We start from the raw sequence: 19,237 nt of genomic DNA, 5'->3' as shown, positions 1-19,237 counted from the left end.
TCAGTGTCTTTATCTGTTTTTAGCTTTTAATTAGTGTGCATTTCATATTTCTTACTTTTATATAATGTATTTTATGTCTTTTGCCATTGTGTATGATATGTGCTACAAATAAACTTGCCTTGATTGTACACATAACAGGAATATCTTTGCAGCAATTATCAGCTGCACATATATACATTAAATGGGTGAAAACAAACTTTGGCTTATGTCTATAAGTTTTTATTTTATACTTATATTTCTAAGTTAAAGCAAATGTTGGAGATGGTGCTTGTGGTGCCCTCAGCCACTTCTCGTGCCCTTCCAGTCTGTAAAACCTGTGCTCTAACTGACCAGTATCGATAGACGAGCCAGCCAATAAGAGGAACGAAGATGACAAGTCCCAGAATCGAGGAGGAGAGAACGATCCATTTCCAAAGACCTGATGAAGAGAACGATAAACCAGACGTTTGGAAGCGTTTCATCTTGTCTTCAGTACATGTAATCACTATCAAAGTCTGGATGAAAAGACGAGTAGAGACGTTTACTGAAATCTTCTTGAATAATCAATGAAATGAACATTAGATTATAGCTTCTTGATAATCATGTTCCATTTTGTAAGTAAAATAGTAGTGTACTCCTCCTTGTGCAACACAATCTGAATCGCTGTGATGGTTAATGTTCATAGCTATTTTTGATTTGCTACCAATATCTCATATTAGATCATCTGTTTTTATCCAATCTAATCCCACAGGGAACCAGGGGTAATTAAAAAAGTGAATATATCATTAACATTAATGAACATTTTTCATAATTAGTACCTGCTCAATTTTCATGTGGAGCTAATTATCCCGCTTCAATTAAACAGTGAGTAGTGTTAAGAAACGGGCGTACCATCAGTGGACACCTTTGTCCAATCTGCCAATGTTGAGTTGCCTTAAAAAGAAAAAATCTTTTAAAATCACACCCTTCAAATGACTCGCTTAAGCAGAGAAAAAAATGAGGGCTACTCATTGACAATAGCTATAATTTCCAGTACGTCACAAGGCATAGCAAGGTATGTGTTGTCATGTGCTGATACTGTAAGTGAAACTAATCTGACGCAGGAGAGAAGCCAGTCAAACCAGTGTGTACACAGAGGTCGAATCAGCAGATAGAACTGAACAGACCTTTATGACTGGACACTGTTTAAGATATATATACATGTGCATGGCAATGATTCCTTGAAGAGAGTGGGAACCCTGAATGTCATACTTTCCACTGATAACCAGCTCTGTGCACTCTTCATCTTGCCATCCTGTGAGGCACACTTGTAGAAGCCTTCATCGGCCTGTGTCACATTCTCAATCGTCATCTCTGTGACCCTCTCTGAAGTGTAGGGACGCGGAGCGGGAACCTCGACTCCATCTTTGAAAAACGTGGCCTTGCTTTGGTTCCCATTCCAGAAGTGGCAGTACAGAACCACAGGGTCTCCCTCTGTCACGGTGTGGGGGCTCCTGATGATGACGGCACCGTCTGTGGGCACAGATGACATGAACTAGGGTGGGCCGGTCCGTCCGACACTTATTTGTACTCCTTTTGAGGAGCTTCCCTTTTAAGGCCTGCGGCGTATACGTTTCCATTAAGACTTCAAATATGTGTAAAATAAAAACAAATGTGGTATTTCAAAGGTTGAATAACTGAATAGTTTATTTTGGGTAAACACATGCACAAGTCTGTGACAGCTCAGTACGGGCTCAGAAATCCCAAAACACTTGGATGAAGAAACAGCAGGCATTCATCAACAAAAAGTACAAGTGAGGGGGACATTTTTGGTGATTATCTTTTTTTTACGGTTTTTAAGTGCCTCCCATTTTGGGGTACTGGAAATAATGGATCTGACATAAACCTTGTTTATATCTCCTGGGATATTTGTTAACCAGTGGTTATAAATAAAAATAAAAAAAAAATAAAAAAAAAAATATATATATATATATATATATATATATATATATATATATATATATATATATGTATACACATATAGAGTTTCCCCTGTTATCACTATGACTTACTATGACCGCATGGGACAAATAAAGAATCTTGAATCTTGAGTGGTTTTCGAGAACACTATGTGCTTTAACTGAAGTATTGTAATTCAAGTATTTTCTTCCACACCAGTAGTTTTACTTGTTGTTTAAAAAATTGGAGTGATGTAACAGATAAGAGGCTCACAGCTTACTGTGATGCTGACTGCGTTGCTGCGGCCTGTACCGCCCTCACACCAGTAGAGGCCGCCGTTCCCGCTGTAGAGCCCGGAGAACAGGCAGGCGTCCGGGAGCCCCGGGCTCACGCTGCCCTCTAGTGCCGAACACCCACTGGAGGTATAGAGATCTGCGGTCCTCAGGCCAAAGTCCTGGGACAGCTGCCTCAGGATCAAGCCTGTGGAGTTATCTGGTGACGGGGGGCATTGCAAGGTGAAACTCTCCCCCCGGAAAAACTGTCTGCTGCTGGGGGTCACGATCAGCCGTGGAGGAGGCTTTCCTGGAGGGGGGGGGGGGGTTAAAGTGAGGGACAAAGGGGCCGATGGTAGTTAGAGAGAGGGGGGGGGGGGTGAGAATGGGTGAGATAGATTGGGGTTAGAGGGGGAGGGAGAGATGAGGTTTAGAGAGATGAAGGAAGATGGGGAGGTAAAAGAGAGAGAAAAGTAGAGCATGAGAGAACAGGGTTAGGGAGATAGAGAGGAAGAGGGATGGTGGTTAGGGAGAGAGGGAAATAAGTGTTACAGAGAGGGGGGATTATGGAGAGAGGGAGGGGTTATATGGGGTTAGAGGGATAGAGAAGGAGAGATAGAGAGAGAGAGAGGGAAGTTATAACCACAGGGTACTATTAATCATTTTGCTGTGGCCCCCCTGGAATTGACAGACCAGGGGTTTGGGGGTCCTCGGACCCAATGTTGGCAAACCACTGCATTTGCAGTTGAATACTATATAACTTGGTCAAAACATAACTTCAATATTCAGGTCTATTCTGATGCATTATGGGAAAAAAAGTTAATGGAAACAAAAATAAAAGAATGGCAAGTAATATATAAAAATAGAAATTCACATTACATCCAGCCAATTGAAATTTGTGGTTGGTGCTCACCGGACACCATCAGCTGGACCGGCTCGCTGAGCAGCTGCAGGGTGGTGTTGCCAGGGCCCTCCGCCTCCGCCCGGCACCAGTAACTGCCCCCATCTTCTGCCTTCACCCCCGTGATGGAGTAGCTGCTCCCTGCGGCCCGGTACCGGGCGGTCGGGGACGGAGCCTGGTGGGGCCGATGTCTGGACCACTGGAAGGTCCCGGAGAACCTGGGGTCCCCATCCACGCTGCACAGGAGGGACACAGACTCCCCGAGGAAGACCCTCGGCCCTGGGGGCAACACAGACAGAGTTGCCCTGGGGCCCGCTGAGGGCAACAAAGAAACACCTCACACATGGTATTCAATGGAGCATGTAATAATAATAATAAGAAGAAGAAGAACAAGAAGAAGAAGAACAAGAAGAAGAAGAAGAACAACAACAAGAAGAAGAAGAAGAAGAAGAACAAGAAGAACAAGAAGAAGAACAAGAACAAGAAGAGGAAGAACAAGAAGAATGAAGTAATATATTAAGTACCTTTTGACGGTAAACTGATCTTTATCCTGAGATTTACTAGGTGATCCAGAAATGACTCAAACATCATTTAAGGCAGCATCATGTAACTTTTGGTATTTGCGCCCCTACAGTTTCTGAGTGCAATTGTGCACTGAGTGCACTTTACACAGCTGTCGTAAAACTTGGGCCCCCTGCTACGGGTGTAGGTACAGATTTGCTCGGCCTGGCAGATTGGCACGAGTCAGAGGGTGAAACAAAACCTGTGGCAATGTAAATGAGGGCCGTGCCAGCACCACTGGCCCGTGTCATCCACGCTGTCGGGGAGGGGGTGTGGCTACATTTTGTACGAGCATTATTACTGCACATTTTGGCCGGGAAGTTTATAATTCATGTTTTTGTTTTTTTTATATATTATACCAGGCAAAAGAAACCTAATTACCCGAGCCAAACATCAAAGAAGTGACATTGTGCCATAAAGCGTAACACACTGTACCCGCGGATTTGTACCTAAACCCAGAAGTTACATAGTTCAAGATCGGGTGTTGGAGGGGTGGGTGGGAATGAAAGAGGTGCCATTCTCCATATTACATGTCAGTGTACCATCAAATTGATTTTAAAGCTCTTATGTAAGGTAAAAAAAAGTTACATCGTGTTATGGGCTTTAATCTGCCCATTATTTCTTGACATTTCTAACTTTAGATTCAACGTGAATTAATCATGATTCTGACAGTGGTTAAAATAACAATGCATGTGACACTATGTGGTCTTGTGAAGTGTTACTGAAAATAATATACATGCAAATCTGCATTCTGTGTGTGTGTGTGTGTGTGTGTGTGTGTGTGTGTGTGTGTGTGTGTGTGTGTGTGTGTGTGTGTGTGTGTGTGTGTGTATGTGTGGCCATTTTCATTGTCTGTCATCAATACCTGTAGCTGTAGAGGCTTGAACAGCAGATCTTGTCAGACCTACAGAGTATTTCACAATGAACTGAATCAGAACCGAACAGATTCCGCCTCCACAGTGTTTCCTGCAGCAGTCTCTCTTATAAGTATTCTGTACACACACACACACACACATTCATATACATGTGTATATATATATATATATATATATATATATATATATATATATATTTATTTATTATTTTTTATTTTTAATTATTATTATTTTTTTTTAAATTTATATCAATACCCTTGTGTCCAATTATTATTATTCAGGTCCCAAGCGTACAGGATGGAAGTCAAGCATCAGGCCGATCAACCAATCTGATGAAATCATATTATATCACTATGACTATGAACTATGAACAAGATACATTTTTAACGTTACTTGTCAATATATGTTTTTTCCCTCACTTGGACATCTGTTTACAAGCCAAATAACACACATGCATAATATTCCAGACGACTATAAATGTTACAGTAGTTTTCCTGTATGTGATGAGTGAGCATATTGTGATTAGTTGAGAGGCAGTGGGCGGGGCTACAGGAAAAACCGACTATTTTTATTAGACATCATTTAGTCAAGTTTATGGTGTTTTTAAAAAAACAAAACAATTTATTGTCTATTTTTCTTGTTAATAGGGACAATTTTCTATTATGATGTACAGTCCACATTTGGTCCCAGAGCCAGTTGAATTGCCCTGCCACACACATGCACTCACACACGGAACTCCACATTTTGAAACTGCTCTCCCTGATGTCTGAGGGGAATGTGTTTCCTTCCAGACTCTTTCTATCTCCTTTGGTGTTACAGCTCTACAAACTCTTACTCGACAAGAAAAGCCTTCTTCAAATGATTCGGCAGCCTTCTCCAAATCATATCCCCATAATCAAATTTAATTTTGAACTGCCGAGGATGTGTTTAAAAATATTGCTGTCTTTCTTCGCTGAATCCGCACAGATTGTTCTGACTAAACTGACATGTTGGACAAATCAAAGGATGTAGTTACAGCTTTCATCTAAATAAAACAATTTTCTGAAGCCTCACACAGTTTCATGTCAATCTGACAATTCAACACTTATAGCTGACTGTGTTTGTAAAAAGAAGATCCTATTTGAAATTGACTGATATTCACAGTTATTTGTCCTTGAACAAGAGACATCTGCATGTTAGTCATTCAGGCTTAAACTCACCCAGGAGAGCGGAGAGGAGGATTATATTCATTCTGACAGGACGCACAGTTGGCAGCAATTTCCCCACACAAGTTCACTCTAAAAATACAAATTGACAATATAATTATTATAAGATAATTAGAATAATAATAATAGTTATTAATAATGTATTTGTCTCTATGTCGGGAGCTGGAATCATCAGAGAAAGCAGAGTTGCGTTATTCTGTCAGAATAGATGTTAGGAGGTGAGGAGTCGAGGAGGAGCTTCTCCACTGTCCTGCTCTGGAGATGGACATCTTGGCGGGACACTTCCTTCCTGCGCCTTATCTGTTTTGCTGGGAAACATACTCAACGGAGTCAACGGAGTGGAGAAAACAGCCCGAAAGGGGCAAAAATAACTGGATGTATCAACTCTCGACACACAAGGGCAATTCCCCCTATCAACATCTCAGGCAGACTCAAAAGATTTTTTACTACTTCAGTAAAAAGGTGTGTTATCATATACAGGGGTTACCAGTGATACATTAATGTCAAGGACATAATGAGGAGTAGGGCTTTCAATGTCTTACAATATCTTGTCTTACAGTCCAGAACTGTGTGTAGTGTGATGATTGCTCCATTCTTCTAGAAGAAAAGCCTCCGGTGGTTTGAGTGATGAAGGAGGTGGAGATCTTCAAAAAACTCCCGTAAAGGTTGAGTGTGGAGGCTGCAGGATGGGCGGAGGTTTACTGCATCCTGGTGTTCATGAAACCACTATGGAATGAGTTTATCAGCCATCATCCTGGAACATGATAACACTGTGAGGGAACCTGGTCTTGTACAATGGCCTCATGGCCCCTGGCTGTAATGCAATGTTATATCGTGCAGAGCAGTTATTGGAGAGCACATGGTAAACAGGAAGTTTGTGATCATCAATTTTTTTAGTGCCTCATATAACTACAAGCTGTGAGACTGATAAATAGGTAAATAGTCTCACCCATGACAACTCTCCCTCACATTTATCAGCTTGTAATGATGAATATGCATAAATATACAAGAAGATCTGACTTTGGAAGCAATAGGATCCACGCAACTGATTAGCAGATCTGTCCAGGTGGAGCTGGGTGGAGGAGGGTGAAAACAGATCTATGCAGGTGGAGCTGGGCGGAGGAGGGTAGAAGCTGTAGCAGTTTCTCTGCGAATAAATCAATTTAAATATACTCTCAGAGAGTTCAAACAGATGGTTGAAGCCTTCAGCCGACTGTCCTCCAACGGGTTGTTCATAACTACATCCTACATCCATGCAAATCTTTGGGTGGAGGTACTGATGAGCCCGGTACTGTCACAGTAACTTCAGTCAGTACCGTTTCAACTGACAGTTTGATGAAGTCAGTTGTTGTATGTTGTCTTTAACAGTTAACACAAGCTAAATATATATATATATACATATACACAGTCATGAATTGCATGGATTCTGAACGTAGCGCTCGTCTCTTATAAAATCAATTCAAATCATCAACACAGTGAGCCTTCATTAATGCAGAGCATAGGTCAACTGAATGAAATACTCTCACTCGTTGATTGTTATCCCCACCACCTCTTTATCGCTATCTCACTCTATCTCTACTCTAATATATTCCGTATAGTATGCAAAGGCATGTATAGTATATACAGTATATATACAGATGACCTGAAATTAAATCCAAATTTTTATTAAACATTGTAGTTAAAATTAGTTTAGATATCCTAAAATAAACAGTCTAATCATAAAATAAATAAATAAATAACAAAACATATAAACACAAAAAGGGATAAGCTCAAATGTGAACAGGGTTGTGTTAAAATCCCTCTCCCCCTCTCTCTTTCTCCTCCTCCTCGCTTATCCACTCCTCCTCCTTCTCCTCCCAGACTCCGGCGTCGTCCGTGCGGGTTCTTCCAGGGGGAGGGGGTCGCGGCGCGGCAGCCGGTGGAACGCATGCGACCCGCCTGGCTTCTCAGCGAGAGAGAGAGAGAGAGAGAGAGAGAGAAGAGGGGGGCGAGGGAGAACTAGAGAGAGCGAGAGAGGGAGAGGGCGGCGATAGAGCTCCTGTAGACATGGCTTCGAAAGAGATCTCTGCCTCTGGGTTCGTCAGTGTCAGCAAGGATATCACAGGTGGGTGAAGACACGCTCTTTATTGTTATTATTATTTTTCCCTCCACCGTCCTTTCATCCTTGCGGACCACCCTGCATCCGTCCGTCCGTCCGTCCGTCCGCCCATCCATCCATCCATCCTGTGCGCGCTCCGTTCGCCTTGCAGCGTCGTGCGGCGCCATGCACCGGACAGACGCATTGGGCAATGACCGTGATCAGCTGCGCTAACTGGGATGTTGCATTTTTAATCCGTGTTTCTGCAAACGTGTCCTTCCCCGCGTGTTTCTCCGCGGGTGGATCATGTTAGATTGCCTCTCCTTAGGCCACTGAGGAGAGGGGCGTGGGGAAAACAACCGCGCACACCCGTGGGTCGTCCAAGCGACTACACAGTGGAATATGATGGTGTACATGTGGCTATACAGTATACGACATATAATAGTATATATGTTGTATATATGGTAATATTTGTGGTATGTCATAGTACATATGTCGGTGATATGGTTATATATGTTGGATGTAAAAGTACTGTATACAGTGTACACGTACAGTATTATAGTGTATATTTGGTATAAAATAGTGTCCAGCGTTGCCCTCCTAGGGGATTAATAACTACTATCTTACCTTATTGTATCTCATATAATACTATATATATGGTATATCATAGTATATGGTGTGTGTGCATATATATACATATATATTACATTCATATAAGCACAGACCTGTCACTACTGTGTCAAGGACCAGCCATTCCAGGTGGCCACATCTGTATACCATCCCAAATTCCTTCAAAAGGTTCCATTGGGTCCTCACCAAAATGGTCAATAGTTAAACTTCAGCATTATTTAATTACCAAGACGTCAGCACCATTACCGAATATCTAGTAAAGATTGGAGTTTCACTGTTACCTGCCTAACTAGAAAAGTAGAGGCACTAATAATAAAAATAACTGTGACTCAGTTGTATCTAACTGTCTATTTGAGGGTCTTTGATGTGGAAAATGTTGAGAATCACTGTAGTGTAATCATTGTAAATAACAGCTGTGTATACAGTATATGGTATATAATACTATACTGTACTTGAGAAAATTGTTTATGTTTGTCTTGTCTGCAGTGTAGCCATCTAACGTGTTTGTGTATGTGAGAGAGAGAGAGAGATAGAGAGAGAGAGAGAAAGGGAGAGAGGGAGAGAGAGAGAAAGGAAGAAAGACAGAACAGACTGACAGACTGACGTGTGGGCAGAGAGACGGACCAACAGGCGCTGCCCGCTGCCCTGCACACACCACACAGTTGACTCACCAAATCTCGACCAAATGGCGACCGGCGCAGAGTCCTGTTCTCTCAACACGGAGCAGAGAGCAGCCTCTGTTTACCTCCTGGAAAACAACCGTCCAAACTTCTCAAAAGCCTTTGGACGGTGTCTAAACCAGCTCATATACCAGCACATGCACACCAGCTCCGCACGACGCGAGTCGCGGGGACTCTCCACTGTGTTAATTACTCCTAATGGCCCCATTAGCCCATGGTGTTGATTAACCCGGTGGAATACCACCTGCAAGGCACGCCGCCCTCCCTTGACTGACAGCCGTGCTGCACCAGGCCTCTTCCTGCTTAGCTGCAGGCGGCATGAGCCCCAAAAAGGCTCCTAATCACTCAGTTGTGTGCAGTTTGTAAGGATAAGGATGAGTGTCGACTATTTGCATTTCCACTTGGAACACATTCTGCTCTGTAATTTATGGCACAATGATGTGTAAAAGGCATTTCAACCTCTCATTGTGTTGTTGATGTCGGTTATTAGGCATAATGGCTGTAGCAATGATATTGCCAATTGCCGTTGAAAAATAACATTCAAAATGCAGTTCAAGCTTTGCCTGGTAATCAGTCAATTTTGAAAATAATTTTATCCACAGCCCAAATAAGGCTAATCATCTTGGCTCTTGGGAGTCATCGACAAGTTGATTTTTCATTTTCTTCACCCCAGACAATTGTTGCAAATATAGTATATCTCACTGCAGATCTACACAAGGTCATCTGAGTGAGGTAAGTTCCCCTCACCTTTGGGTAGGTGGATGTAGCTCCATACACATGGCTGCAGGGTCTCTCTGGGCCCACATCACACTCACCTTGAACCCGCATTATTCCCCTAATGCCATGACATGTTGCTTGCCTAGCGAGCGCTCGGTCTGTGGGTCTGTGGTTCTGTTGTTCTCTGGGCCTGTGGATCTGTGGGTCTGTACTGGGGGCTGGTCATTCATTATTCTGCTGTGTTTGAGCCTGGACCTGTGAAGCCCTGTTGAACAGCAGCGGTGCAGAGTGGACTTGAGTGTCTGACTCCAGAGAAAGCACATTTATTAATTTATGTTCTTATCACAAGGGCTAAGCATCAAGCTGTGGAACCTGTCAGCTCTGCTCTGGGAGAGGCAGCCTCAGCCTCAGGTAGAGGATCTGCCAGAATCTCCTTCCAGCGCTGTTCTGTCGTCATGGTATCGGTCATATGCAATTTTCGAGTCTAAATGAATGATGACAAGAAGAGGAAGATACGTTTTTACAAGATTATTTCTGAAATATTAAAAGATCCCTTTTTGCAGATGTTGTTGATCAGTGTCAGTCAGTCAGTCCACTGTTGCAAGCTCTCAGAACAGACAGTCCAGTTCAGTCCAGTCTGGACTCTCTAGGAGGACACGCCCCTCACCCACCAGACCTGTTCATCTCCACATAAGCCCCCTTAACCACACCTCTTGTTGTATTCCCAAACCGGTTTCATTTTAATTTGAACAGCATTGACGGACATTCGTTGCAAGATCCCTCTGCCACTAAGGCTGAGAAGCGTCGTAGAGGAGGAGGATCACATTTGGCAACGTTGGTGCAGTTTCTAAGGCTTTCTTTTGGGGTTGCTATTTGTCGCTAATTGTCCAATGCTACTGATCGCACCTTTAAATTTCAAATTACTGTATTATTATAATATATATATATATATAAAAAAATTTTTATGGCTTGAATTTTAGTTCCAGAGCTGGAAAAATTCTGAAGTTCAGAAAGTGAAAGTCTACCATATTTTTGCTCCAGCCGTGCACTGAATGGCTGGGTTCACTCAGTTGAACCTATGAGTTGGTGCTGAGGAGTAAATCCACATGATTGACTCAAAATCTCAGAGTGGAATTTGACTTCCTCAACGTGTATTCTCCAGCTCTGTAATCCACAATTGGACTGTTTAAGACTGGACTTTGAATTTATAAGCAGATATGATATGATGATAGCGTGTATGTATTACCACGATTACCATAGTATTAAATCCCTCTGTATTCCTCAGCCCTGTTATCTATGTGAAACTAACTTTTAGCATGTGGATGGAAAACGGTTCATCAGGATACTTATGAAAAAGACACCGCTGAGGTGGAGTTATCATTAGAAAAACCAGACCGTGGAAAACAGAATATCTGTGGCTCATATGAAAGAGGAAATTAGTTTTCAGTCCCCAAGGAAGATGGTAACCTTGGTGACAATCTGAAACATGACCTGGCCCTCCCATCCCAGACGCACATGTTATTTGTCAACATTTTGGACGGATTGATAATTTTTTTGTTGTTGATGATTACAAAAGGAACCTACGATGACGTGACTGACGAACATCAAATCGAATTCTACCTCCACTCTACCTCTCCTCTACCTCTAGCTTTACTCTGCCACTACTCTGCCTCTATTCTACCTCCACTCTACCTCTCCTCTACTTCTAGCTTTACTCTGCCACTACTCTGCCTCTATTCTACCTCCACTCTACCTCTCCTCTACCTCTAGCTTTACTCTGCCACTACTCTGCCTCTATTCTACCTCCACTCTACCTCTCCTCTACCTCTAGCTTTACTCTGCCACTACTCTGCCTCTATTCTACCTCTACTCTACCTCTCCTCTACCTCTAGCTTTACTCTGCCACTACTCTGCCTCTATTCTACCTCCACTCTACCTCTCCTCTACCTCTAGCTTTACTCTGCCACTACTCTGCCTCTATTCTACCTCTACTCTACCTCTCCTCTACCTCTAGCTTTACTCTGCCACTACTCTGCCTCTATCTTTACTCTGCCACTACTCTGCCTCTATTCTACCTCCCTCCACTCTCCCACTCCTCTACGTACTCCACTCTTCTCTTCTCTACCTCTACTATCGCTCTACTCGACCCCCACTTCTACTCTACCTCTACTCTACTCTTATTCCCTCTACTCTACTCTTACTCTTCTTCTACTCTACCTCCCCCTAGATCTACTATATTCTACCTCTACTCCACCTCCCTCTACTCTACCTCTATTTACTCCACTACTCTACCGCTACTCTACCGTTGCTTTTCTCTCCCTCTACTCAACCTTTACTCTACTCTGTAGTGAGTAAATCCAACATTCTATATAATATCTTGACAAAAAAAGATGTGTTTTGATTGCCAAATTATCAATTTAAAGACACAATGCAATGTTTTGTGTTTGTACCACATGTGCCACAAAAGTGGATCGAAACATTTTGTTCTTTCTCTTGTTTTGTTCTTTTTTTCCCGTCGTCGTACTGTGCACGACAGAATACCGCATCGTCCCGTCTATGAAATGTCAGAATGACAGTTTTTCTGGGCTGGCTAACAGGCCTGTCCGGCAAAAGGTCAACGTTGTTTATTGTCCAAAAATTGTTAATTTGCCGGTCTTTTCTCTGAACCACCTGTGAGACAGTGATTCAGAGAGAGTTCTGTATGTCTACATGTGTGTTTATCTAACATTACCTTTTTGTTTTGTCTGCTTTCATCCGCAGAAAGCATCAGGAAGATCATCGATAAGTCCTCGATCAAGTTTGTGCGTACTGTTAAGCTTGATGCCAAAAATGGCAAATTGGAGGATAAAATACTGGTAAGTTCTATCTGCTATTCTATCCATATTTTATCTCCTGTCCAGAGCCGACTGGAGCTGTGACGAAGGCTGACCTGAAACCGTGTAGTCATTATCCTACACCCTGATACCCTGTCTCTCTCTGACGCCGTTTTGTGATCTTCCCAAAATGACAGCGGCGACATCGCTCTGTGGCTCCAGCATCGTGTGATACGAGAGGCCACAGGGAATGTCTCCTAATTCTATGGTCACTTAACAAACTGCTCTGCTGGCAGCTCATTGTAGGAGCGTCAGTGCACTTGTAGGAGTGGGTTTGACTCCTGGTTTCAGCCTCTCCGAGCCCCTGCCAAAGAAGGGGGTGCGGGGGGGGGGGGCAGCTGCAGCCTTTGATTCTCGGCTGCTTTCATCAAAGAATATGGGCCAGGGATGTGATTTGAAATCTCTATTTGAGTGGATGAAATCCCGCGATCTGGACGGAATCTGGGGCAGCCGCCTCTGTAACAACGGATCATAACGTTGGCTGTCCGGTCCTCACTGAAACGTTGCATGCGTTGATGTTTCCACCGATTAACGAGAAGACCGGCAACGATTTTGGCTCCGTTCTGAACATAGTCACGAACAAAGTTTATGTAACAAATAATGAGAGCGGTTAACAAGTCTCCGTGTCAGCGGCGATGTGTTCATTGTAGCCTCCGGTTCCCTGACGATCCGGCGCTCCCCCCACAGTGCAGTGGACCTCTGCTCCCACTGCTTTAACGATTCATCATGTGGTGAAGACGGAGCTTTGACTTTCTGCATGCTCTCCCTTTGATATTCATAGACTTTGATATCTCTATCCGCCAGGAACATCTTCCTTTCCGTCCGATCCCGCCGCTCATTTACTCTGCTACCTCTTAGAATTTTTATCAGATACGGGGAGAGTTCCGGGTTTTGGGACAAAAACAGCGTTATTTTGCTTATATTTTATATTTATAGTTCATAGAAAGGTTCAAAATCAGGCTAAAGTCTGGGTCAGTAATAATTCAGCGGCACCCTGTTCTTGGACATGCACTGATGGAGGGACGTAAAGTAAAGGCATCTTGTGTTTCATCAGCTCTATCCATCTAACGCAGGAGGAGAAGTTCTGTTCTAACTCACGCAGAATTATCTGCAGCGCTGAGCGTAATGTGTGTGGCCTCACTTTGATGTGGCAGGCTTTGATATTGACTCTCTCTCTCTCCACCACTCTCAATTTCGCTCAAATGCCACCCATACACCCAGACTGTGCTGACACACTCTGTCCCTTTTCAGTCGACTCTTTAAAGTTCCCCTTTTTCAACCCAGGTAGTTAAAACTATTATTATTTGTATTATTTTTAAATGCAATAACAAAAATAAATAGGGTCTAGGGGGGTCGAGTTTAGTCATGTTGGTTGCATTTTACAGTTTTGCAGCACGATTTTCTGAGTTCACTTGAACGCAGCATGGGCTCCCCCCTGTCTGTTGTCTCCTGGTTGCTCGTCTCGCGGAGCAACCCCTGTGCAGTCTACGCAGCGCCACTCTCCTCTCTTTAAAACAACCGTTCATGTTTGCCTGTAAACCAGAACTTCTCATTAGTATAACTCACCGTGTTGTCTGTGGAAATAGAGCAGCGGCCGTTTGATGCCGTGTTGGGCATGCCATTTATTTGTTGAGTTTCTTACTTGGATTACCTTTTCAGTAATTAACGTTTCCATGAAATACAAAAAACATTGTGGTATTTCTGTGGGTAATTACCATTGCACGGCTTCTATTTTTCCGACACCTCGCTGGATCTTGAACAGTCTCCTTGAATCAGTGGTTTCGAGTGGACGCGGTGACGACTTTTTAAGGGCTACTTTTCATTGTATTATTCATTAACCTGGCAAAGTAATGTGGACCACGGATTTAAAATGTAAATAGAACAGATCTACTGACATCTACCAGGTAAGAAGCTATATGGTAAATACACACGCAAATGGATAGTTTGATAACATCGAACCACTACAGAGTGACCGAGTCCAACTGGACATTCTCAATTGGAATCTGTACATTTATAGTAAATAATATAATATGATGCCATTAAGCATCTTACTGTAAATCTCATCTTGTTCATTTTATTTACGAATAGTGACTTGTTAGTTGACCCAGACAGCTGAAAAATTTGGGTCAAAGTCGTTGGGTTTTTCACTAATATCTGCTCCGATGTGGATAGATTTGGATGAAATTTGAACTACGAGAACCTTGTGACATGCCGGTTTCAACGACAACAGTGTTCTTAGGTTCAGTTAGTGTATTCCTTCCAGATAGTTTTAGCCAGGTTGGACATATTTTGGACTGAAATGCATTGGCCCATGTCCATCTAAATTTTGTCGGTTTGAAGAAGGTAAGAAGATACATAAATATACATACAAACACCTTTTTTGTAATCTGTAACCATTACAGAGTGGCAGAGCCTACACCGCACACTGGACACACGGGCTGGACCCCTAATAAATATAGCTGCAGGCAGCTCTACGCAGGGTCCAGTTTAGTCATCTTAGTTATGTATTACAGTTCTGTGGATTCTGTGCAGTGTAGCACAAAGTACAATTCTTCGAGCAATGTAGCATGAGTTACAATTGTTCAATTTTTATGACCACTCCAGAACCCAGGTTTTATATGCATTGGTTCTTAATGTTACAAATTCACTGTTTCTTAAATCTTCTGTTAATTTGTAAAAGTTTTATCAATATTTCCTGATACAAATGTACATCGGTGTGAATCAAACTTGGACGATGGTACGTATGAAACGTTCCCATACCAACGTGACCTCAACCAATAATCACAAGTTCTAACGTGACATAATCTGTGATTTTTACGACAAATATCCTGATAGGTCAGTTATAGATAACAGACCTAGCAGCCCTAATTTTGTTTATAGCTTGTAAAATAAAGTGCATTTGGAAATTGGGACAAGAAATGACAAGACATGTCAGATAATTGTTTTATTAAACAGTTGTCCAAAACATCTGGACAAAATAATCAAACAAATATCAGTAATACAAATATCAAGTATTTATAAAGATCACATCACAATTAATAAGTAATGTAAGTAATGTAAAAAAAGAAAATGGACAACTTGTATTAAGTTGTCAAAGTAAACAATGTTTATAAACATTGTGTTATATGTAGTTGCTTAACAACAGCTTGACATTTGTAATGTATGTATTACAAAAACTAAACCATCTTAACACAGTTAAATAAAGAAATTATTTACCTTAATTTTCCTTTTTTACCATTTTCTCTAACTTGGTAATGTCAGTCACCATACTGTTGTTGGTGTACCTGACACGGAAGTAGCAACCTGTGATAAATCGTCGTTTGATGGCGGAAATGTTTGTCATTAAGTTCATTTTTTATTTGACCATAATAAATAAATGTTAGTTTTAATTAGTACTTCATTGTATTTTTTGGTTAAGAATCTACAATTTGAAAATTTGGTTTAATATATTACTTGTCTATATTGTAATGCAGACAACACTTATGGAACTTTAACATTCATTTGGCATAAGAATTATTATGGTTGTCAATATTTAACACTTTCTGCCCTTTCATTTAAGTTTTCTACGTTTAGCTGTAGGAAATTTATGTTTATTTTTTACTTTAAACCAAACATTGTCATTGTTATAAACCGTGTTGTGTGTAAGAACATGTAGTCAGTGATGGCAGCTGATGTTTGGTCTCGTGCACATCAATTATGACGTATTAACGCAGGTTTACGTATTTACAGGGTTTACGTATTTACGGAGATTTACTAACGTGGTCAAACTTATGTAATTTTAGTGGTGACCTCTTTCCTCGATTACATTTTCAATAAGTTAAGTTTCCATGAAATACGAAAAACGTTGTGGTATTTCTGTGAGTGATTACCTCACAGCTTGTATTTTCCGACACATTGCTGGATCTTTCAACACTTACTTGCACTTGAGTGCACTCGACTCAACTTCGTCACAAGTTTTTCTGGACTCATATTTTTTCGTATTTTTTCATGAATCCAGCAAAGTAAATGGGGACCTAAGATATAAATCATACGGGGTTCATAGGACGGTAAGAGGGTACATAAATACACATACTGTATACGCCTAGTTTGTAATCTCTAACCACTACAGAGCAACGGTGCCAATGGACATTCTGAATCAGAACTTGAACATTTATATTACATAGTATTATGACCTCATAAAGCGTTGTTCTTCTTGTTTTTGAACAATTGGTGTGTCGGTGAAGCACGACCGTCCGGCTACTGTGGGTCAAAATGGTCGGATGACAATTGTAAAAGCTATTTAATAGTCAACGTTTTAATTTGAACATACAATTGAATTAAAAATCGGAATCGGCCAAAATCAGGGTCAGCTACAACCACAAATTGAATCTAATTATGTGGGAAACACTGATCACCTTTTGAGAAAATATAATAATAATAATAATAATAATTATAATAATAATAAAAATAACATTTTGAAAAATAATGCAAAATTTGGTTTTAGCAGAGCCCGGATTCCAAAACAAAAACAAAACATAACTCCTCCACTCACTCTCTGTCCTCTCTGTGATGAGCACATGTTGGGACACGACGTTCCCTGAGTGGGAGGAGAGCATCTGTCTGGAGGTGAGAAGCCTCGCCAACAAAAAACAACAATGCAGGGGGAGGCGTCGTTTGAATGAGTAAATATGGTTCAATAAGTAAATAAATATTTTTTTATTTTAAAAAGGGCGTTTTTCAAAATACAATTTTTATTCATTTCAGGGGACTATTTCTTAATTCCATATTTATTTATTTAAGAGGACTTTTATTTCATTATGCTACATTTATTTATTTCAGGGCACTTTTATTTCATAATGCTGCATTTCCGTTCCTTATATGCAAATGAATTAGGTGTGGTTATGCCACAGATTCAGAGCCAGAAAGAGGGGGAGCCGGGGCCGGCGCTGGCGTTGGCACTCTCCTACGCGACAGTAGTAGTAGGAGTGGTAGGGTAGGTAGGCCGGAAGGCAACGAGCTGGTTATGGTGGAGGGACACCACCCAGATCCGGTTGACCAGGCGCATGTGGAATTATGTGGAATTATGTGGAATTATGAAATAAAAGTCCACTGAATGACTAAAAATAGTCTTTTGTAAAAAATATCCTTTTTGAAAATAAAAAAAACAATTTATTTATTTATTTAACAAAATTTTATAATTTAAATATTTATTGCCGCTTCTCTTTATTTCGTAATTTATTTCATATACATTTATTTATTTAATATTGACTGAAATGGTGTTCCACAACCTTTCCACCTGTGGGAGAAAATGAGAGCGAGAAAGGGAGAGAGTGAAAGGGACGTCTGTGGAGAGTTTCTGAAAGGGGCTTGGGGTATGGCCAGAGCCAGCTAGTAGGTCACCGAGGTCCCGACCTCAATAATCCCACACACACATCATTACACACATTCATTAAAAAACAAACAAAAAAAACCCAAAAACCCTGTGCTATATAACTGTATAATCAGGAGTTGAAAATGTCTGGTCTATCCTTTAAGTGTTAATTTTAGATATAAGAGTTTGTTTAAATATGTATTGTTTAACTGCACTATAGAAGCACAAACGTGTACAGTAACTACCAGGTTTTTATAATTATTTATAGACCTGCCCTGAAGAGTAAGTCCTTCAAGTTTCAGGTCAAAGTGATCATATTGGCAATGGTATTGTCACTAGGAGCTCTTTGTCAAAGTTTTTCGAGGGAAAAGGCACCCCTACTCTTCTCTCCCAAGCTATAGTATAGACAGGTATGGTGGTTTGCACTAAATCATACAATATCTAATAATAAATGTCTGATAAAAATCTTCTCAGATGGTGGTCCCAGAGCCAATCTTGTGTCTGAATCTTGTCTAATGGGGTCCGTGGCCTAATGCGTATCAAATTCAGGGTCCTTGATGTGACAACAGTTGAGAGTTTTACCTGTCTACAATAAACTTGTGTCGTTAGTGTGGAGTGCCAAATTAAGCTACTCAATTGTGACATTTATCTGAAAAAAAGTGCAAATCTCAAGCAGAAATCAGTTTAACTTCATTAGCGAGGGTGAGTTTCACTAAATGAAATGGCGCCGCAGACGGCAACCTCAGTTCCGCGCTCTCTTGTACCTTGTGTTTGTTTGGTTTCCAGCTCCCACTCTCTGACCACATTTAGCAGAGAAGAACTCTTAAACCCCCGACTACCCACTGGTCAAAGTTTTCAGCCGTTTTTCCATTGAACTGGAAAGTTTGACGGAGCTTTTAGCTGGAGGAGCAGCAGCTCTGTATGGAGTTCGCCGAAGGAGACGCAGAAGAAAGCGCGAAAGGAGTGCGCGTGAAACTGAGACAGCGGGGATTTCGTCCTGCGCTCCCATAAATCCACCTGGCCCACTGGCCAACAAGATGGACGAACTGCCGTTCCTCAACAGAGGAAACACGGGCTTCACTGAACCCTGGTTTGGAGAGTACATCCAGATGTCATGTTCAGATGTCACAGGGTTGAAGAAATCATGCAGCCCTCACTTAGAGACCATTTACATTGATA

The 19,237-nt window shown here is 41.6% G+C and overlaps 1 protein-coding gene across 1 annotated transcript in view; it reads left to right on the top strand.

The window, feature by feature from the left end:
• Nucleotides 1-7,777: 7,777 nt before the first annotated feature.
• The window catches only part of LOC307248041 (capping protein, Arp2/3 and myosin-I linker protein 3-like), a gene marked incomplete at both ends in the record, with an annotated part of 53,324 nt that continues 41,864 nt past the window's right edge, over nt 7,778-19,237 (top strand). Inside the window, 2 exons of the mRNA XM_080024237.1 lie at nt 7,778-7,835; nt 12,596-12,690. Coding sequence (XP_079880363.1) covers nt 7,778-7,835; nt 12,596-12,690 — 153 coding nt within the window. The remainder of the gene's footprint in view (nt 7,836-12,595; nt 12,691-19,237) is intronic.

This window comes from Zeus faber, assembly GCF_960531495.2.
Source record: "Zeus faber genome assembly, chromosome: 1".
Classification (NCBI taxonomy): domain Eukaryota; kingdom Metazoa; phylum Chordata; class Actinopteri; order Zeiformes; family Zeidae; genus Zeus; species Zeus faber.
This window is presented reverse-complemented; position numbering and strand designations above follow the sequence as displayed.